Source organism: Oncorhynchus masou, chromosome 23 (genome assembly GCF_036934945.1).
Source record: "Oncorhynchus masou masou isolate Uvic2021 chromosome 23, UVic_Omas_1.1, whole genome shotgun sequence".
Lineage (NCBI taxonomy): Eukaryota > Metazoa > Chordata > Actinopteri > Salmoniformes > Salmonidae > Oncorhynchus > Oncorhynchus masou.
The window spans coordinates 33,898,490-33,922,114 of NC_088234.1; the positions used below are offsets into that span (position 1 = coordinate 33,898,490).

At 43.5% G+C, this 23,625-nt stretch overlaps 1 protein-coding gene across 3 annotated transcripts in view; it reads left to right on the forward strand.

The window, feature by feature from the left end:
* Positions 1 to 881: 881 nt before the first annotated feature.
* The window catches only part of LOC135510760 (protocadherin-7-like), a 236,948-nt gene continuing 214,204 nt past the window's right edge, over positions 882 to 23,625 (forward strand). For all 3 annotated transcript variants that reach the window (XM_064931948.1, XM_064931949.1, XM_064931950.1), the window contains exon 1: positions 882 to 4,935. In XM_064931948.1, the coding sequence (XP_064788020.1) occupies positions 1,858 to 4,935 (3,078 nt within the window). In that variant the 5' untranslated portion in view covers positions 882 to 1,857. The remainder of the gene's footprint in view (positions 4,936 to 23,625) is intronic.

Sequence of the window (23,625 nt, forward strand, 5' to 3'; positions counted from 1 at the left end):
AACACTGAGCTCGCTGCTCCGGAGAGAACAAAGCCACAGGCGACCACACACATTTGTATCAGTAACCACAGAGAGAAACCTCAGCGCTGCTCTCAGAATCCAACACGTAGGGGCCTATATCTCCCCGTTTGGTCATAATAATCTACTGAACCAACAAATAATTTTGTAGAATTAGGCTACATAATGACTGGACGATGGAGAGTCATCGGTTAAAGATATTACTTGGATATAGGACTGTAGGCTACCATAGCCTACATGCGTAAAAGTTTGACAACAAATCCAAGCGAAAATGGAACCGGCGTGTTGGAATAGTCAAGCCATCACTCGAAAATGAGCGGCAAATATCTCAACTTTAGTGAGAAATATATATTACGGGCTGCATAGCACCGTCTTCATAGCACGGTCTACTGGCTACAGACATCTTATGACTGTGTAATAAACAAAACACCACCATGTAAAATACGGCAGTCCAATCTTTTCTATTGGCGCATTATAGGCTAAGCCATAACGCAATTTACACATTGAATTAATGAAGCGGCATCCTTGTAAAATGGTTCACGGTAGAGTGTATCTTTTCTAAGCCATCTCACTATACCCCCACCCTGACTAAGACCATTCGAAGGGGTAGTGTGATGCATTGCAATTGCATTTTCTTCATGTGGTACTGAGTCACATTTGGTTAAATCATCCCCTTATTAACAAGAAAAAAAACTATCGTCTCTCTCTCTCTCTCTCTCTCTCTCTCTCTCTCTCTCTCTCTCTCTCTCTCCCTCCCTTCCCTCCCTCCCTCTCCTTTTAACAAATAGGCGACTCGCCTACCCTCGAGAAACCTACCAAACAAATTCATCCCTAGTTACGTGCGTTGGGGAACGAAACTGGAGAGGTGGAGAGAGCGCGCGAGACACAATTGTGAATCGCTCTCACAGTCCAGCAGATAGGTGCTGCAAACGCACGCTGCGTACATGCATGTGTTGAGTGGGCGCTTGGATTGAGAATGCGGGAAAGAAGGAGGACTCTCACGTAATAATTCACCGACATTTTCCAATATCTACATCGGGAATTACAATTGTCCTTCTTTGTTTCATTTTTTATTATTCCCTCACTATCAGTTTTTTTGTATTCTATCCGTATTTCTTGCGACTGTGAGAACTAACGTTAACTATTTACGGGCTGCTTGTTATAAGTGAGTGAATGTAGAGAAGAAATCAGAGTGCACGGATGCTGCTTGGATAGGCTACTGGACACATAATGTGTTGTTTATACGCTGCTTCAAGGTAAGAAGACGAGTGGCTCTATAAAGTAGCCTAACTGCATCATCACAATTTGGGAATCTGTGCGGGCATTTCATTGCCACTAATCTGTTGGAAATATCATCTAAGGAATCTTGACCATTTACATCGCTTCTATATCAATCTGGGAGTTGTGTTTTTTTTCTAACTGAATAAACTCGGACAGATTCAACATTAAAATAAAATAAGATAACATCTTGGACATTTTCTCTTTACAGGCATGATAAGATATTCGGAATCGTTATGAATTCATGACATAGGATATAACCAGACTGAACAGACTGTTAAAGAAACATTTATTCATTGCTGGAAAAAAGGGGTGAGGATAATCCCCCCCCACCACAAAAAAAAATGAAGAAAAGTATAGCGGGTACACTTGCTCTTATTCACTGCAGTTGAAGCGGTGTTGGAGTGCGTCCGGAGTAATGAAGTCTTACACATCCTGAAAGGAAGGACTTCAAATTAACCGAGAAGGAAAATTATGTTTAACAAAAACAATAGCAGCAAGTAAACGTCATCCTCATTTGATTCAAGGCATTAAAATCCAGTTAAGACATTGTGGGGAACAATGAGGACTACTGGCGCAGTGGACTATATATGCTACAGTATACTCATCCTGCAGCTGCTGAATCAGCCTGATGCCAAGCAAGTGTTGCGATATCGCTTGTCTGAGGAGGGACCCGCCGATGTCAGGGTAGGGAACGTAGCCAAGGACCTCGGAATCGTCGCCGGGTCTGGTGAGGTTACGTTTACCCTCGAGTCTGGCTCTGATTTTTTCAAAATAGATAATATAACAGGCGAGCTGACCACTAATGAAAGGCGGATAGACCGTGAAAAATTACAGCAGTGCCAAATGATATTTGATGAAAACGAATGTTTCATAGATTTTGAAGTGTCAGTAATTGGACCGGCTCAGAGCTGGGTTGACCTGTTCGAGGGGAAAGTCATTATTTTAGACATAAATGACAACACCCCGTCTTTCCCCTCTCCTGTTCTGACACTGTCAGTGGAAGAGAACAGACCGATTGGCACTCTCTATCTCCTGCCCACTGCCACCGACAGAGATTTTGGCAGGAACGGAATTGAGAGATATGAGCTTATTCAGGACAGCGGGGAGAGCTCCAGGCGCCTGGGTTCGACCTCAGGGGGACGCGGAGTGGACAGCAGGAGATTTGATGAGGGGGCAGCCAGGAGCAGCGTCTTTGAACTGCAAGTTGCTGACACAACTGATGGAGAAAAACAGCCGCAGCTCATCATTAAAGGAGCGCTGGACAGGGAGCAGAGGGACTCTTATGAGCTCACCCTGCGTGTTAGGGATGGGGGCGACCCCCCACGCTCCTCCCAGGCCATCCTGAGGGTGATGATCACTGATGTGAATGACAACAGCCCCCGCTTTGAGAAGGCTGTGTATGAGGCTGACCTGCCAGAGAACAGCTCCCCTGGTGCCCCCATCCTGCAGCTGAAAGCAGCTGACGCAGACGTTGGGGTGAACGGTCAGATTGAGTACGTATTTGGTGCGGCCACAGAGTCAGTGCGTAGGCTGCTGAGGCTGGACGAGGGCTCGGGGTGGCTTAGCGTGCTCCATCGTATTGACCGCGAGGAGGTGAGCCAGCTGCGCTTCACGGTAATGGCAAGGGATCGAGGTCAGCCACCCAAAATGGACAAGGCAACCGTGGTCCTCAACATCAAAGATGAGAACGACAACGTGCCTGCTATTGAGATTCGTAAGATCGGACGCATTTTCTTGAAAGATGGAGTGGCCAATGTGGCAGAGGATGTAGTGGTGGACACGCCTATAGCTTTAGTCCAGGTGTCAGACCGCGACCAGGGCGAGAACGGCATCGTGACCTGCACTGTGGTGGGTGACGTGCCCTTCCAGCTCAAACCGGCCAGTGAGATTGAGGGTGAGATGAATAAGAAGAAATACTTTCTCCATACATCAGCCCCGCTGGACTATGAGGCCACACAGGAGTACAACGTGGTCATTGTGGCTGTGGACTCAGGAAGCCCTAGCCTGGCCAGTAATAACTCGCTTATCGTGAAGGTGGGAGACTTCAACGACAACCCACCCATCTTTAGCCAGAATGTGGTGGAGGTGTCCTTTCTGGAAAACAATGCCCCAGGCGAGAGGGTGACCACAGTGCAGGCAATCGATGCTGACAGTGGCAAGAATGCAGAAATCGCCTACTCCCTCGTCTCCTCTGTAAATGGGATATTCTCCATTGATGCAGACAGTGGTGACATCAGAGTAAACACCATTCTGGACAGGGAGCAAACAGAGAGGTATGAGTTCAAAGTGATAGCTAAAGATAAGGGCATGCCCATACTCCAGGGGTCAGCCACTGTGGTGGTCCTGGTGGCAGATAAGAACGACAATGAGCCAAAGTTCATGCAGGACGTGTTCACCTTCTACGTCAAAGAGAACCTAACACCCAACAGCCCTGTTGGCATGGTGACCGTCATTGACGCTGACAAGGGCCAGAACGCTGAAATGAGCCTCTTCATCGAGGAAGAGGAGGATATCTTCTCCATTGAGAATGACACAGGAACCATTTTCTCCACCATGTCATTTGACCGCGAGCAGAAGACTTCATACACGTTTAGGGTCAAGGCTGTGGACGGTGGAGACCCACCCAGATCCGCTACAGCCACCGTGTCACTTTTCGTGATGGACGAGAACGACAACCCGCCAACCGTCACCTTCCCCATCAACAGCACTTACACCCTCCTGCCCCCTTCCAGCAACGTCAGGACTGTAGTACGAACCGTCATAGCCACTGATACGGACACAGGGATCAACGCTGACCTGAACTACAGCATCATCGGTGGAAACCCCTTCAAACTGTTTGAGATTGACGGAGGCAGCGGGGTCATCTCACTGGTGGGGAAGCTGGAGCAGAAACACTATGGCCTCCATCGACTCGTGGTTCAGGTGAACGACAGCGGGCAGCCCTCCCAGAGCACCACTACCCTTGTGCATGTCTATGTCAATGAGACCCTCTCCAACTCCACCATCGTAGAGGCCCAGGTGGCCAAGAGCCTGGGTACGCCGCTCAATACCAACATTGCTGGTGACCCCAACTACGACCTGGGTAAGCAACGGCTGAGCATCGTCATCGGGGTGGTCTCGGGCATCATGACGGTCATTCTCATCATCCTCATCGTCGTCATGGCCCGTTACTGCCGCCCCAAGAACAAGAATGGCTATGAGGCAGGCAAGAAGGACCACGAGGACTTCTTCACCCCTCAGCAGCATGACAAGGGCAAAAAGCCTAAGAAGGACAAGAAGAATAAGAAGTCCAAACAGCCACTGTACAGCAGCATCGTCACCATTGAGGCCTCCAAACCCAATGGCCAGCGCTACGATGGTGTCAACGAGAAGCTGTCGGACAGCCCTGGGATGGGCCGGTACCGGTCTGTTAACGGAGGGCCCGGGAGCCCGGATCTTGCCCGGCACTACAAGTCCAGCTCGCCACTGCCCACGGTCCAGCTCCACCCCCAGTCACCCACGGCCGGGAAAAAGCATCAGGCTGTTCAGGACCTGCCCCCTGCCAACACCTTCGTTGGCACCGGAGATAACATTTCCCTTGGATCTGACCACTGCTCTGAGTATAGCAGTCAAACCATCAACAAGTACAACAAACAGGTAAGAATACATTGACTCAATATATATATATATATATATATATATATATATGTCATTATTTTCTTCTTCTTGTTCTTTCTGTTTTCAAATGTGTCATGTTTCTCCCTCTCTTAGTGTTATCTCCTGCGTAATGCCTCCTGACAGGGCTAGTCTCAGTAGTCATAATGCTTTTATGGTGCTAATATGTGTCAAGTTAGCTGTATTGATCTGTTTGGGTTTGGAGTGCCATTCACCATGTAATATTGAAAAGGAAATGAGGACATGCGTAGCCTATGCCAGGATTTCATTTTCACTCGCCTAAGCATATCCAGCTCTCTCTAGTATTGTGAGGTGGTTTAGTTTGACTGTGGTGTCACTTTTGCTGACCTGTGCATGTATGTGTTTTGAGTGTTGTAGACAGCTTGCATAAGGGTCTGGTTTGCAGTTATTCTATCACAGTGTGGCTAAGTAGCTAGGATACCCTTCTGCTAGGTCAATAACTCCCCGCCCTATTTGTAACAAGGCAGCCTTTTTCTTCCTTTTAGAGGGTGAAAAAAAACAAGAGAAAGGAAAACAAGTCCTTCCTGTGCCCTGATGTGTCTGTATCAATTCACTGACCCAGCAGTGAAATCAGGCTTACCTAAACCTCTCCCTCCTGCTCTTTCTCTCTCTTTCTCTCTCTCTTTCTCTCTCTTTCTCTCTCATGTTCTGTCTCAGACATGTTCTGTCTTTCGCTCTCTCCATCCCTTCTGTAGGCTACTCTCATGTATCTCTTCATTGATCAATTTCTCTCTCTTCCCTCTTTCTCTCTCTCTCCTTCATCTCACTCTACCCTCTTTATTTCCTTATGACACCCATCTCTTACACATTCTCCCTCCGGCCATCCCTTCCTCTGTTTCCCATCTTCCTCACTCCTCTCATTGACTCCGTGTGCCATCATTCATGACGGCACGCATGACAGGGAACTTCATATTATAGGGAAGTGTGAATTAATCAATTCATGTCATTATGGTTCTTAAAAATAAATACAAATCTATGAGAAAGCCAGGTGGTGCGGATCAAGGTTAATACATGATGAAGTCGGTTCCTTTTGATCTGCATTTACCAGGAAAATAACACTTACCCTATTGTTTCATATGTTTTCTATGGCAATCTAATGCATTATTGATTGTTCTCTTACGTGTTGTAAGCAGCAAACTCCTTTTGCATTCCTGAGTGCTGTAGATTGGGCTGATTTCTCTCTCTCTTTCTTGTTACCCCCCTCATCGTGTGTCCCCCCTTGTTCTCTCTCTCTCTCTCTCTCTCTCTCTCTCTCTCTCTCTCTCTCTCTCTCTCTCTCTATCCACCCCTGCATCTTTTCCTTTCTTCAAAGCCGCCTCCTCTCCCACCCTATCTTTCACTCTCCTCTATCTCTCACCACCACACCAATTTCTGCCCCTCTCCTCAAAATCATTGCTCTCAATTTCTTTTTGCTCTTTTCCTCGCCTGTCTTTTTTCTTGCAGTCTTTCTTTATTAATCTTCTCTCCCTTACTCTACGCTATATCCCTTTCCCTCCTGCTATTTCCTCTTTAATTTGTCACTCTCCCTCTCCATCTGCCCATCCATCCCTCTCTTTTGCCTCTACTGTCTCTAACAGCTTCTAATGCGCTGTATTCAGTGTTTTGTGTGAGGACTGCTGTTGCTTACGAATGTCCCATCCATAATTAACAGGCCACTCTATTTGCTGCGGCAGAGCCATGTATTGTGTATGTCACTAGCTGTGCTGCTGCACTTTTCCATAATTATTTATTTACTTTTTCATGTGAATGCTCGCTACAGCGGTTTTTTTTTTATAGACAAGTCAATTCAATCGAAGATTCAGACACAGACCCGAAAACACACAGGGGTGTCGAGCATTGAGTGTTGAATGTTTGCAAAGGCTGTCCCCGCCACCATAATGTGCAATTAGCTATTTTTAAACATGCAGAGCTACTTTTTCTCGATTCTCCTCAACGGTTCCTGTAGAAGTGGCTAATGTAGAAGTGTTGCCTTCTATGGTTTAATGAATATTGTCAGAAGCAGCGGCAACTGTAGCCCCATGTACCCATTAGGCACAAGAGATACAGTATATAACATTCTATGACGTGTTATTACATTCCCATACATGCCTTGTCAAACATTCCCTGTTGATACTTCGATTGAACGGCTGCACTCACAGTCTCCTGAGGGCCATTACAGGGCCACCACAGCTAAAACACGCTGGTAAGCACTCCCCTTTGGTTGAGGACATGATGTGTAATGAAACACATAAGAATTATGAGGTGCTGGGGATGGAATTATACATAGAAATAGAAATGAATAGATTCTATTTCTATCGAATTAAACATGGCTTCTTGTCCGACTCCGTTGTTGCTATGGATTTGCATGCAGAGGCCGGTGGGAGGTTGGATTAGGGATAAGGTTTCATGTCTGATTGTAGAGAATTGCACAGTAGATCACATTGTATTGCGACTGCTGGAGACAGGGTAATCCGCAATGTCAAATTGATCACATTAGATATGGAAATTGCTATTCAAAACATATCAGATTTAACCTTTGTTATTGAATTAACAGTGGCAGGAAATCCAAAATGCATTGCAATCTAGAATATTTAAGGCTCATTGAGGTTGAGACCTTTTGATGGGATTAGCAAATCTCTCTCTCTCTCACTCACACACATACATCGACTGTCTCTCTCTCTCTATCCATCTTTCCCTCTACTTTGTCCTCTTTATGGATCTCTCTCGCTCCACTTCTCACACTCTCCTTCACTCACTCTCCTCCCAGAAATAGAGACAGACACAAGAAAGAGAGCCCTGTTTGAGGTACACAGGGTGGTCTCTACTTTTCCACAGGAGAGTTGGGGGAGGGCAGCTTCACTATCCTATTGACTATGAGTCTCTACTGCAGTATCAGGTTCCTTCTAGGTCTCCTTTCACCTCATCCTTCGCCTACCTAATATAACAATGACCACCGCACATGCAGCAGCCGGCTTGGGCTCCAAGCAGGTAACCAGGCAACCAGTGAAGTTTAGCAGGTTGTCATCAGACATTTAAGCAGTCATTAAGTCAGGAGAGCACAGAGTGAGACGCCAGCGTGTCACTGAGCAGCCATTGAGTTAGAACAGTAGGGTGATGTACCTGACATTTCAGTCCTTCCTGGAACTCCACACTTATTGGATTCATGCCTGTGTTTTTTTTGTCTCTCTCTCTTTCTTCCATTGTATCCCTACTGTGACATTGTACTCAGTTGTCATGTTTCCGTAGCTAAATCCCTGTGATAAATAATGTTTTAATTGATAATCGTCATACTCTCAAGTACCATACGCCTAAAGCTAAATTATTGGTCAAACTTGATTTGGAATTGTCCGGATTTTCCATTTGTAGATGCTCTACAAATGGTCATACTATCAACAAATTAACTGTTGATGAGCATCTGCTTGCTAAGGTTGGGGTTAGGTTTAGAATAAGGGATTAGGTTAAGGGTTAAGTTAAGGATTACAATAAGGGTTAAGGTTAGGGTTACGTCTAGGGTTAGGGTTAGTTGAAATGTTACTGATAGTCTGTAGAGCAGGGGTTTCCAACAGGTCGATCATGAGCTACCAGTAGCTAGCAGTCCACCTATGAGTAGCTTGCCAAACAATTCTGAAAGTATATGCAATTTTCACTAGTTCCACCACAAACTGTCATAAACAAATCTCTTTCAGACACCGCAAGCTCCCAGCTACTACCTTATCAATGCAACATTGACATTATCACACCGCTGGTTAGCCACTATTGGCTTAAAAAGCCAAACCTTACACAATATCTGCCAATTATTTCCAGCATTTTTGCATCTGTCTGTCTGTGTGGTGCGTTCGTTTGTCTCTCACTCCTGGGGTATCCAGTTGATGTGATAACCGTCTTGTGGGTTGATTGAAATACTTTCCCCAAAACCTTCTCAATTAAATTTTAACTGCAAAGTAGGCTTACCTGGCAGAAGTATATCATGGGTAAGTATTTCATTTGTATCTATAATTTATTTGCAAACTTGTCTATGAAATGAGCAGTAGCAGCATTGCTAGACTGGCACATTCGTCTGCACATTCCTCACTCCCTAGATGCAAATTTAAAGGTGCAATATGCAAAAATTGCTCTGCCATTTCATGGTTGCTAAAATTAAAATAGTTCAGTTTAGGTTTATGCGACAAAACAAGACATATATGTTATTTTCAGCTCTTTAAAGCTGGTGTACAAAACCAGAACAATTGTCATTTTTAGAGTTTTAAACCAGGAAAACAAAAATGAGAAAACATAATTTGGGAAAATATAAAAGATAATTAGGTTTTATAGGGCCCTGTAACGGTTTTCTTGTGTCGAAGGAGAGGCGGACCAAAACGCAGAGTGGTTATTATTCATGGTTCTTTAATTAATAAAGAAACTATACATGAATAGACTAACAAAACCAAGAAATGTGAAAAACCAAAACAGCCCTATCTGGTGCAAACACAGAGACAGGAACAATCACCCACAACACCCAACACCAAACAGGCTACCTAAATATGGTTCCCAATCAGAGACAATGACTAACAGCTGCCTCTGATTGAGGAGCATATCAGGCCAAACACAGAAACAGACAAACTAGACACAACATAGAATGCCCACTCAGATCACACCCTGAACAAACAAAACATAGAAACATACAAAGCAAACTATGGTCAGGGTGTGACAGGCCCCTCTTAGAGTTGTTTATTAACCATTATTTTACCAGAAATATTGATAGAAAACCTAGTGCACTACCTTTTCTTGTACACAAAGGATCCGGGTAAGAGTTGCAGGGGTGAGGGAGAAGAGAAAAAATATGCCTATTTGAAAGCTAAAAAAATGAGTAGCTCGCAACATGTTACATTTTTTTTAAGTAGCTCTCATGTTACAAAAGGTTGGAGACCCCTGCTATAGAGCATCTACAGGTGGACTGTCCAAATAAAGTGTTACTAAATTATTGGCTAAGCTAAGATATTAAATATAATTCCTCCGATAGCTCACCTGTTCTATCCAAAGACACACTGTTTACTCTTAAAGTAACTCACCATGCCTTTTTTAAGTGGGGCATTTGAAATAATGTTATCCCTGTCCAGGTGGATCCTTGTCTTATCTTTTCTAAACAATCGAGAACTGAGGCAGGTTGCAATCCTATCCCTCTGCTTCAGGGCATGTATACATCTCAGTACAGTGGGTCAGCTGAGGCTGCCTCGCCTCAGGCTAGGGTTGGTTCAGCGAGCATGACTGGAAATTGCCCCATTGCCCTCACCTCCCTCACCTCATTCCACTTGCAGTGTTGCTCCTATCCTTACCCTTCCTTCCTTTCCCATCCCCTCCAACTTGTCAAGCCCCAGCTTACCTTATTACATAGGGACCCCATGTTCCCTTCTTGCCACAGCATCTCAAACAAATAATATCAGCATGCAAATAGGGGTCATTACGTATGTGTTCGCCAGCCAAACACACATGATGTAACAGGCACTTTCGCACTGTCGGTCCACCGAGATCACAAAACCAATATGGAAAAACCTACATTTGCCTAGAGGCTAATTTCTTTAAAAACGGAAGCTATTGTAGTTACCTAAACACCTTTGAGATGCCACACTTGTCCTAATCTGTTTTGCCGCCCCCTGTGTGAATCTTTATTATTGCCGTCTACTAACCTAGCGTGTTTGTAAATAGTCTGCAGCCTATATCTATATAAACCGTTGCAAATCGTCTACCTACTGTATGTTTACCCCGCTCTGTAAACTTCAGTACGTTTCTGTAACCTTCCATTTAGTTGCTTCTGATTCTATCTGTGTCAAACAGGTTGAGGGAGGCAGTCACCAGTTGCACTCAATAAGGTAATTACTTGATAAGAGGTACTGTTCGAGGTTTATCATGTTTGGTCAGGTTGACTCCCCCGTGGATGCTGAAACGGGTCGAATGATTGACTCGAGGCTGGACCGGAGAGAAAACATTGGCCACTGTTGGTATCGTAGCCGTTATATGATGCAAATTTCTCGACTAATAGTTGTAGAACGGTTTTGTTTATCTTCTATATTTGAATCCCATGTGGATCATCCAAGTTACGATACACTGTAAAGAAATAAGGAAGTAGGCATAAAATGTTCTGTGTTCGGTATGTGTTCACCCATATGGGAGTTTGTGAATTGTACAGGTACAACATTTGGCATGAATCGGTTGAACAACATATGAATGGATTACATTCTTTGTAGAGTTTTTTGCACTAAAAGGAAATCATCATGCAACATAACATTAACCAAGCAGCATCTGTTTGCCTGTGAATCATTAAGTATACGCACAGCACAGGGAAAAGAGCTGGTGGTGTGAGAAGATGAAGATGGTGCAGAATGAGATCAGCTGGTTGGTTCATCACTGCTTTATGTTTAGTACATGGGGTTGCCTGTGGTGCTGTGTGTTTACTGCCGTGTCGACTGATGCTAATTTGATCACATTTGTCTCGGATGGCTTAATTTACTTTGTTATGGACGGCAAGACCACACCAGGCATTTTGTGTATGTGCTTTACAGTGAGACTGAAAGGGGGGATATTGGGAGAGATGGAGAGAGAGTGAGAGATAAAATACTCGTGAAATTGCACTGGCCAGCAAATTCCTGAATAATTTGAGTGGGGTGATTTAAATACATTAGTTTTAGGCCAGTGACTAATCTGCAGATTAGGGTTACCTGACAGCTAGGCATGCATGGAGAACAGATGAAGGAAGGAGGGAGAGAAAGTGAGAAGGAGCAAGTGGGAGAACACTAGTCCCTACTCAATACTGAATGTGTTGGATTCTGTCTGACCAGTTGTTTGACTACTGGTTGGGTGACCCTGTACATAACACTAAATAAGATGTGACTTAAGTGGTATTATAACTCATGTATTTCAATGGCTTTGAATAGACTGCTCCTGGCTACCTGACCTGGAAGAATATTGCGAAGGCGAGGCCTTTCGAAAGGGAAGACTTTTTTCAAAAGAGTAGAAATCAATCACCTTTAGGGTGCTTTCACATATCGTCTTCTTTAGAAGAACCGATCTCCGTCCTCTTTAAAGTGAACTCTGGGGTGAAAGCAAAAGAACTCAGTTCTCTTTATAGTCACACTGCCCTTGCCTTTGAATGAGGACTCAACTCTTTCACCGGTTCACTTCACCTGTTTTGTGGTCCGATTTCTCTTTGCTTTCACATGTTTGGAACGGAACCAAGATCGTTTTCCAACATGCACTCTGGGTTTTCACAAAGTGCAGGACAAGCCATTCAGTCAGAATGTGTTATCGGACGGCTAGATATACCTACTTAGCTAAGAGATTGAATTTAGTTAAAGTATGAGACATAATAATTGTAATCAAAATATACTATTCGCAATAAATAGCAATGCAATAACTGCAGAATAAATAATGCTCTCATTGAAAATTGTGTGTCCTTGGCACAAAACAGCACACATTCTTTTCCGCAAAACTACACGTCATCATCTTCTTTCTTTTGTGGTAGCAATGTGATCGTTTATGGCAGGGGAAATGGTGTTACAGTAGTTTAGTGTGTGGTACGGGAATTACAACAAGTGAACCTGGGGAGCTTTGCATTAACATTGTCCTAGGAAAGGGAACCGGACCACTTCAGGGGCTCTTTTGAGGGAACTGAGTGTTCACACTGCACAAAAAAAATTGATAACCGCACTGAGTTCACAAAAATTGTCTGAAAGGGACCAGGTGTGAAAACACCCCTAGAAAAGGAGGCCTTGATCAATCTCTCTCTCTTTGTCAATCTTCTGCTCTCTTTCCATTCTCTTTCTGTGCTTGTCTCTCTCCTTCGGTTCTGTTTTCTTTCTTTCTGTCTTCATTTCTATCCCTCTTCTCCTCGCTACATCTGCCATTGTGGCCATTGGCTGGGTATGAATGTAAATAGTCATGATTGAATCAGGAGCAGCCCAGATGCATTGGTAGCATTTGTCATGATAACACGGCGAAATAGAGAATGGGGAGGATAAGTCACAAAGTCACCATAATGCAGCTTGATTGCTCAGCGGTGCGCTGGCTTATTTTAGTGGTAGTTTCAGCAATGTTCCCTTCTTTCTGACCCCACATTTCAATTGTATTACATTGAATATGCAATAAAATGTTCTATGAAGCACGGAAAATACTGATTTGCAGGTAATTCGCAGGTAATTCTATTTGCAGGTAATTCTTCCCTTTTACCGGTATCAATTCCTGCACTTCATGTTGCTGTGGTGGTGGAGGCGGCAGCAGGGGAAATCCTAGCTCTCCAGATGTTTTGTGTTCAGTTTGTCTGAGGGCTAGTGTGAATTCCTGATAGGGGCCCACTCAATTTTGCTAAAAGGTACATTGCAATTGTTGGTATTTCCTATTGTGGCTGTCCCTCCTCATCTACTTGTTCTTCAAGCAGCAGCTCCAGTAACTCTGAACATCACTTAGCATCACTGCTAGTGAAACTTAGGGGAATAGTTTGCTGTCAACATGAAGGATCACAGCAGGGATCATACTGTATGTGGGTATGTCTGTCTTTGATTTTAATGGACAACAACACAATGGTTTCTGAGCTTCATAAAAATTGCACGGTCCACTGAGGCTTTCGGTGATGATACTATGTTGACTAGAAAAGGACAAAAATAATGGATATTTATGTTTTTAGCTCTGCTAGTGCTCTAGGGCATACATTTGTAAATGCATATGTGTATTTTAACATGTTTATTACATGTGCGTGTGCCTGTATCTGTACACTGTGTGTGTGTGTGCATCTTTGTGTGGGTACCGTTTTATCTGTGTATCTCAGCGTGAATCTGAGTGTGTATGTGAGGGATTAGGGCTGTCCCCGACCCCAAAAAATCTTGGTCGACCCAGTCATCTGTTCTTTTGACCAATCGATTGGTCCAAATTTTGAAACGTGTATTTTTGCATATATACTGTAGACACACCCCAAGTGTGAATAAAATCAAACATATGTAGGCTACTTGAACCATTGTATCAATTATTAACTTGGTACGACCAAGCTCATGCTAGCAAACTTGCAACATTGTGTAAAATATTCTGGGCCCTCAGAGTTTCCTGTGCCAGTGAGCTCCGGACAGACAGACACAGCTGTATAAGAAGTAATCAGGTAGGCCCTTTTTATGACGTTTCCACCGGATCAGAGCATGACATTTTTTCTCTCCTGTCATGTTGAATGGTTATTGATATAGGCTACGTTGAGGAACTATTGTCATTCTCAATGGACATTGAATGCATGAACAGAAATTGAGCCAACTTTACACAACGGTGGGAAACCTTGGAGTCAACATGGGCCAGCATCCCTGTGGAATGCTTTCGACACCTTATAGAGTCCATGCCCCGATGAATAGAGGCTGTTCTAAGGGCAAAAGGGGGGACTCAATATTAGGAAGGTGTCCTTAATGTTTTGTACACTCAGTGTATGCTTGTGTAGTAGCACCAGTGTGGTGTTAGACGAGTGGACAGTTTTCTGATGTCAAAATAATCATACTGATACACAACAAATACCTCTAAGAGATATATCTGGGTCTAAAGAGATGCACTATGTAGTGTTTGACGTAATTTTTTGGTTTAGGACTTGTACGGCATGCATTTCAGGAAACATTGTATTTTTGCGTGTTAGCTGGGGCTGGGGAAAAAGTGTGACACCAATCAGGCCTCCGAGGACTGGAGTTGCCCAGGCCTGTTCTAATGTCACTCGTCACTGTCGGCAACCACTGGCGACCAATCCCATCGCTCGTTAGTGAGATTTGAACTTGTTTATGAAGAGGGGATGGCTAAATGTTATTTGGAAGGCAGACAGAGGGAAATGCGATGGGCTGAATTGTTATGGCTGTCTGGCTGATTACTGTGTCAGTGTTGCCTGGGTGCTGACAAGTGGAAAAACTCTGATCTGCTCGGGTTTAACCACGTACCAACAAATGGGTGTGATCATTCTACAGTGGTCCCTGGAGCGTACGATCAAACCGGTTTGATTAGAATGCTAATTTAGATAACTCTCTGCTGACAGAAACCACAATATGAATGAGCTAATAGCAATTACTATTTATAATTCATCACATCACGGGTCAGCTCAACATTGATCGAAATAATTGAGTAAAACACTTTCTAGAAATCCAAAGTAATCTGTGCGTGGGCTCTCCTCGAAGAGAGAAGTTTGTGAAGAGAGAAGTTTGTTCGGCTCAGTAAAGCCTCAAACATAAATTGTCCCCAACACTGAATGGGTTAATTCTATGCGAATTAATGAGGAGGCGGAACACACCTCAATTCAAACTGTTGTTAGAAAATAATTTGAAATTGACAAATTGAAACATATCTTATAGATAATTAACAGGCAACGCGTGCGAACTGTCCTGTTGCATAACAATCACATTTTGCATCAGTGAGTGCATTCGGACATCACGTGCATACAACAACACACGCTGGGGCGACCGTTAGAGATATTCAGAACTCACGGATGAAAAAGTTAAAAGATACAACCTTCAGAATCTGATTGATTTCAGGGAGTCCTGACAAACACACAGGCTCACACAGAGAGAAGCATACACACACATTCACATAGATACAACACAAACAGAAACACAGGCACAAACGCACACACTCATGCACATGCACGCACACACACACACACACACACACACACACACACACACACACACACACACACACACACACACACACACACACACACACACACACACACACATTCACAGTCTGCTCATTTGGCACCGATTTCTCGTTAATATTTTTCTCTGGAGCGGCTGTTGAAATATTAAGATATGTGAGGATCTCTTGACTGCATAACAAGGATTAAGAATCAGCCAAGATAAATAATACAGTTAATCCCCAGCATATTTGTCCAAAGGACCACAGTTCCAATAGTTTTACATTGAAATTCGACATCTATGTTTGACTCATTAATTCCTTCGTGGTCACAGGTTTAATTCCACATGGTTACAGGGTTAAAACAGAAACATCTCAAAGTGTTACGTTTAAGTATTCAGTCCGAGTTGTTACGGTTAGGGCTTTGGATTGGGGAAGGCTTAATAACCCACTGTTACCATCTGAGCAGCGCACTTAGCCTCCCGGCATCATGAGTTTGTGCAAGTACTTGGCAATAGTTTTCAAAAAAATTGTGACTGCCGAGGAAGGCATATATAGATGTACTCAAGGCCTTTTCTTTATTTGAAATTATTGTTTATTTGGAAAAAACACAATTCAGTCACACATGACATTTTCACATTATCACTGAGACTTCTTTCACACCAATCCACAGTTCAGCAATTGTTCATAAGCAAGTCTAGACATGCAATACAGCCCTCAGGGTCATGTCACACCTCCAAGTCCATCCATAGAATGTACATAGTTGTCAGCATTAATTAACAATGTTCTCAGGACCTTTTTCAAACGTCCGTAATCAAAGTCTATTTCTAGTGATCAGCCTGGTTCTATTACCAGGCACATCCATTCACATCCTCTAACCCGTTGTCACGGGCTATAATGGATCGGACTTGACTTGGTAGAGGAGAAGAGGAACTTGAGAAGCAATATTATATTTTAAGTGTGTGTCTGTGTGTGTGTGTGTGTGTGTGTGTGTGCTATTGTGCCAGTGAATTTCTTTTAGCTGGTCACGTTAGTTTTTGGTTCACAATTTCTATTATTATCAATATTTATTCAAACAGCCATGGTTATCCAACAATGGGTATGCAGACCAAATATTCAAAAAGTTTGGTCCGAAGTCTTGGTTGAATCTTTGCGATGCGCAATTCAGTCATCATGCGATGTTTGAATAAACGTTTCTTAAGGTTTTAGGCCTACCTGGCAGAATGATATCATGAGGATTTGTATCAATCCCTTGGCATTGATTTGGCAAAAAATAAAACCGGGAAAATTGCATTTACCAAAAGATAAAACTGGTTTTAAGTGGCCCTACAGCTGTAAAGTGACTGTCCAAAATCTCTAACAATCACACACTTTTTGAGATTGAGCAAAAGTTGTATTTTGTTCCTCCAAACAATCAACATAAATATGATATTGTCAAGTTAAAATGTAATTATTTGTGTATGTAGGGTAGGTCATTATAGGCTGTAGGCTACTTGCTCAGCCCGCAAATTAAAGATAAGATTTAAATGATGTACGCATAATCTGCTTTCCTGGCCTAGTATTATTTTCATTCAGGCCAGTACCAACTGAAAGCAACTGGCCTGAATGAAAATAATACTAGGCCGGCAAAGCAGATGATGCGTGCATCATTTAAATCTTATCTTGTGCCACTGGCAAATTTATCTGAATGTCAAGCCCTGCAAGGGCATGATAATTTAAAAGTTGGATAGTCATTATTAACCTGGTTATGTATGGAATGCAGGTACATTATGGGACACAGCTCTGTTCAAAATTGGTGTGACCAAATCTTGTGCTGGTGCCATCAACTGAGAAAGTTGAGCCACCAGTGGAATAAGGGCCACCAGTGGAGAAAGTTATTCTGGAGCCCTGGTGTGTGTGTGTGAATGTGTGTGTGTGTGTGCATGTGTGTGTGGCTCCTATGCAGGATAGAGAGGAGAACAACAGGGTCCTTCACAGTTCAGCCTCTCCATCATCCAGCACACCAGGCACAAACACAGCGACATGCCTGAGAGGGTTTCAATATCCTGTGTGTGTGTGTGATTTTCTCATATCCTACATATGTGTGTAATCCACTCCTCCCACAGTCCAAACCCATAGAATGAAAAAAAGAAAAACCCCACTTAACATGTGCAGCAGCAGCAGAAATATTCATTAGTGTCTGCAGGACAGGCCCTGCTATCGATGAGGCCTTACCTAGGAGAGAGAGGAGGCTATTAGCCCAGACAGATAAATCTTGTCAAACACTGGACTAGTCTGGAAACTCCGACTGAAAAATGAGGGTCATGGACGGCCAGGAGTTTATGAGTGGCCTCGCTCACATGTATCAAATCAGCTGAATTATGAAGTCCCACAGGCCTTTTCGGGAATGCTAATTTTCCTGTTTCCCTGCTAACCCTCTCACTCCTTCTCTCATTCTCTTGTTGAATCTCTCCCTCTCTATTTCATTCTGTTATTTTCTTTCTCCCCTACCCTCGTGTCTCTCTCTCTCTCTCACTGTCTAGCTCTCTCTGCCTCACCCTTTCTCACTCTATCGCTCTCCAGTAGCTATAGATTCTTCTCATATCATGAGAGGAATTATACAGTGATTTAGAGGGGTTGCTTCGGCTCAACCCATTTCATTACATCATTGAACTGTGAGGGTGTATGTGTACGTTTGCATGCTAGTCAATCTAATATACCTAACTGTGTAGGCCTTTAATATACCTCCAGGTTTGTATGGTCTAACTGAATTTTGTGGACCTTGACTATAATGCTTATTTTAGGAAGACAAATCTGCCCAGTGATGCAGATTTTAGCCATGTGATAACGTTAGAGACTATTGATTTGTAGCCATTTCCCTCCAGCCTTTTTGTTAACGTCACCGTTTCTCCCTGTTCTCCTCTTTCTGTTTCCTCCACATCTCCAAGATATTAGAAGAGATGTGGGTTGGAGATTGCAATCCTTTCTATCCCTCTATCCATCTGCCCTCTCTCTTTAGCAATGTTCCCCAGTAATAGCTACACGCAGTCAATTAGACTTGACCACAGGTTTCTGAGAGGTAGTCATGATGGAGAACTAGTCATAGAAGCACTTAGACGTATAGGGACTTGCAAATTGACAGTTTTGAGTGCAGTCTTTTGCATCGTTTTTTGGTTATGGAAGGAGAGAACAAAGAGCGGAGGGAATAATCTAGGCCTATAGAATGGTGTTTGGTACAGTCCATTAACTTCGGGGCGGGTCCAATGCAACACTTGGGGGAAAGAATATCCAATTGTAAATTACTAGACTGGATTCAATGATGAGAATGCCTTTAGGGCATGGAGAAACAACTTGCTCACAGAGGCGGAGAAATTAGAGAATGTTCTTACATTTGTTGCTGTTAGGGTTTGGCTTGATGAGGTTTGGGATTCGAGGGAAACGGAAGAGCATCAATCAAATTGACACATTTGTGGGCGATACTGTGGGCGATACTGTGAATAGAATAATTCAACTCAACTCATACTCATACAGGCTCTTATTTTTCCCCTTATATTACAGTGCTTTTAGTCTTTCATCTGCCTTTCCCTAAAACTTTCCATTTTGAATGTGATTGCGAATGAAAACATTAAATCTCTCTTATGCAGTATTAATAACAGAAGTCTCTTTAAGTGAGTTGTCCTGCTGAGCACATAAGTATGTAAATAGGGTGTCATGCGATGAAGGCTCTTATGAATTTACTGTGCGGAGTTAGCTCATGTTTTTGACAAGGCCCTAAGTGCCAGTGCTGGTGAAATTTAACAAGTGTGTCAGAGCTAGCATTCCTCACTGGACTACTGTCTGCATGAGGAGATGGTTAGAGTCCATGTTTAATCATCATCGCCATTCTCGGCATGTTGATGGATTATTTAGTAGAGCCGAGATCACCTACTTCCTGTGAAGCCATTTTAACAATTCATGTGAAGTTTGCCATTGCATCTGTTTAACTTGTGTGGATTGTGTTGTTATCCCCCTGCCCAACCCCTCCTTCTCGGCCCTCCGCACGCGTTTGAACGTTGATTTACGTCTCTGTCTGACTGTGGCTGTGTATGTGTGTCTACTCTTTATTCTTTAAGTCTCTTTGAATAGGTTTTTTTCTCCCCCTTAGCCACCCGGCTCTCTCTGTGAATTGAGGACATGACATTACAATTGGCGACCTTAATTTATTTTTATAACGGCAAGCGTTATCTACGCCGACATGATTCTGTTTGAATGATAATTCTTAGCCAGGGCCCTAGCTGCTCGCTGTTGCTGCTAAAGAACACTGCTCTGTGTTTGTACAGGAATCCTTGGTGGGCTAGAATCAAGACCTCCATGTTACTATGGTAATGCTCCCCCCCCCCTCAGTCTCCCCCTTGTCTCCCATGAATATAGGCCTAGAGTTCTTTAAGGCAATTCTGCGCTGTCTTCTCACCTCAATTTTACTCTGTTCATTTGCAGACGCTTTGGTCTGCAGGAAGCAAAGGCTTCCCATAATTCTCAGAACGTTGTTATGATGTTGTAGCGTTGGCTGGGACATGTTTTGTATAATGTTTGAGAATAGCTGTGTTTCGTTTGAATGGTTTAGTTAAAGGCCACCCTGGTAGGGCGTTTTCTTTCAAAGGAGAAGGTTCTGTGAACTGTAACTTTGGCGTGCGTCTCTCCCGTTCATCCCCTCTCTCTACCCTACTTGTCTCTTCCCTGTGTTGTGTTTCTGTTGGGACCCTGGTGATTTGTGTTCCTCCCCCTCTGAGTTCCTTTGAGTTCCCTTGATTCATGAGATCAAATTAGAGAACATCAGTGACTTCACAATGCCTTGCTCCCGTAACTCAGCAGGGCTCTTGTAGTGAGGGCCAAGCATTGTTGCTTCACTTCATGTCAGAATCAGTTGCGACTTGACCGTTTTCATATCGGCCAAGAGCTTTAGAGCTTTAGGGCTTTTGAAGTGCAATATGCTCACAAATGTCTCTCAGGCCATCCTTGGGGAAAATGAGCTTGATGTGGTGAAACAAGTGAATTTGGCGAGGGTCAAAACACATCTAACCCCTTTTTATATGAGACTCTGAAAGGTCAAAAGTGTCATGACTGACATGTGCAAATAGGAATGCAGTGTCATACCATGCAGATTGTTACAGACACATGAACATAAGTTGCATCCTTCTACTATATGACTCAAAGGTTGATGTTGAATAAAATTAATTAGTTGAGGCAGATTTAAGAAGTGCTAATGTCTGTGATATAACAGGAGCAGGATCTGTAAATATTTGCTCAGACATGAAGGGTGGACTATGCTATGCACTGTGTGTGTTTGTGTGTGTGTGCTCGTGTGTGTGGTTTAATGCTTGTGTACGTGCGTGCTTTCAGGCATGTCTGCTGGCTAGTGTTGCACGGTATACTGAAACATCAATACTTTTTGGATACTAGAACATGAAAAACCATTCAGTACTAGAATTTATGTTACTTTCGGTACTTTTGTCAAATGTGTCTCACGTATGAAGCCAGTCTATCAGCGCAGCCGACCCCTTATAAGCGCACACCGTGCCTGCTCCACTTACTTATTACTAGTCTACATTGGGAGTCTGGGCTGCACGCTTGAATAATGCGACAGGACATGTAGACATGTTGAAACTGTTAACCCTTGTGTGGTGTTCATGTTTTTGTTATTCACCCAATGTTTCGCGGGTCTGCTGGACCCACAACATTATGTTTTTTTTAAATTAATACAGCCATAACAATTTACGCAAAAATACTTAATCCTTAATACTTAGATGTTGACTTATCTAAATTACAAGCAATATTGACAGCGTACATGGTAAATATTTGCCATTTTCAAGATCACATTTATCAATAAAAGTGCTGTTCGTTTTGTATCAATCAAGACATGGGTTGAAATAAATCATGTTTATCTTGAACAAATATAAATGAAACAAGGTTTTCATCACTAATGATGTTTATTGATTTAAACGGAACAAATTGGACGGTCAAATTTTACATACAGTAATTTATGGAAAAGATAAATGAGCCCCATTGAACACAAATTAAGACTGGTCTACACACCACTTCAAGGACAGAGTTTTACTGCGTGTGTGTTGCAATTGTATTTCTTGCACTTGTTGCATGTGAACTGTCCTTGGGTCCACACACATCCCAGTGCTTCTTCTTGTTGCTATCGGCTGCAATATAGAATGATGAAAACACTTAGTTCAGGAATCTTACCAACATCTCACTCACTCACTCACTCACTCACTCACTCACTCACTCACTCACTCACTCACTCACTCACTCACTCACTCACTTACTCACATAAACACAGCAAAAAAAGAAACGTCCTCTCACTGTCAACTGCGTTTATTTTCAGCAAACTTAACATTGTAAGTATTTGTATGAACATAACAACATTCAACAACTGAGACATTAACTGAACAAGTTCCACAGACATGTGACTAACAGAAATGGAATAATGTGTCCTTGACTAAAGGGTGGGTCAAAATCAAAAGTAACAGTCTGTATCCGGTGTGGCCACCAGCTGTGTTAAGTACTGAAGTGCATCTCCTCCTCATGGACTGCACCAGATTTGCTAGTTCTTTCTGTGAGATGGTACCCCACTCATCCACCACGGCACCTGCAATTCCCGGACATTTCTGGGGGGAATGGCCCTAGCCAGCACCCTCCTATCCAACAGGTCCCAGACATGCACAATGGGATTGAGATCTGGGCTCTTCGCTGGCCATGGCAGAACACTGACATTTGAGTCTTGCAGAAAATCACACACAAAAGAACAGTATGGCTGGTGGCATTTTCATGCTGGAGGGTCATGTTAAGATGATCCTGCAGGAAGGGTACCACATGAGGGAGGAGGATGTCTTCCCTGTAAAGCACAGCGTTGAGATTGCCTGCAATGACAACAAGCTCAGTCCGATGATATTGTGACACACCGCCCCAGACCATGACGGACCCTCCACCTTCAAATCAATCCCGCTCCAGAGTACAGGCCTCGGTGTAACGCTCATTCCTTCGATGATAAACGCAAATCCGACAAAACCACGACTCGTCAGTGAAGAGCACTTTTTGCCAGTCCTGTCTGGTCCAGCGACGGTGGATTTGTGCCCATATGCAACGTTGTTGCCGGTGATGTCTGGTGAGATCCTGCCTTACAACAGCCTCAGTCCAGCCTCTCTCAGTCTATTGCAGACAGTCTAACCACTGATGGAGGGACTGTGCATTCCTGGTGTAACTCGGGCAGTTGTTGTTGCCATTATGTACCAGTCCCGCAGGTGTGATATTTGGATGTACAGATCCTTCTGCAGGTGTTGTTACATGTGGTCTGCCGATGTGAGGACAATCAGAGTCTGTCCTGTCTCCCTGTAGCACTGTCTTATGCGTCTAACAGTACGGTCAATGCAATTTATTGCCCTGGCCACATCTGCAGTCCTCATGCCTCCTTTGCAGCATGCCTAAGGCACATTCACGCAGATGAGCAGGGACCCTGGGCATCGTTCTTGTGGTGTTTTTCAGAGTCAGTGGAAAGGCCTCTTTAGTGTCCCAAGTTTTCATAACTGTGACCTTAATTGCCTACCGTCTGTAAGCTGTTAGTGTCTTAATGACCGTTCCACATGTGCATGTTCATTAATTGTTTATTGTTAATTGAACAAGCATGGGAAACAGTTTTTAAAACCTTTACAGTGAAGATCTTACAAATGCCTTGCCTAGCTTCTCGAGAAAGAGCCGTCTCCTCTGTAACTTCCCTCTGCTCCAATCCAGGTTCAACACCATCCAGATGACAAACGCTTTGTATGCCGAGATGTCCAAGATGTTGAAGAATATCACAAGTGGCCACTGTAGGGTTCTTCTTTTGCAGCTGTAGCCAGTCACCAGCTTATCTAAATTGTCCACCCCTCTTTTTGTGGCATTGTAATCCATTCTGATATCTGTTTTTTTATGTTCCTGGCCACAGATTCTCCCATCCCTATGCAACATACTCATGAGTAGCACGTTTGCCTTTCTTTGGCACGTAGGACATTAGGGACATGTCAGCCGTGAACGCAAACTTGGAGGAATTGATAGGCC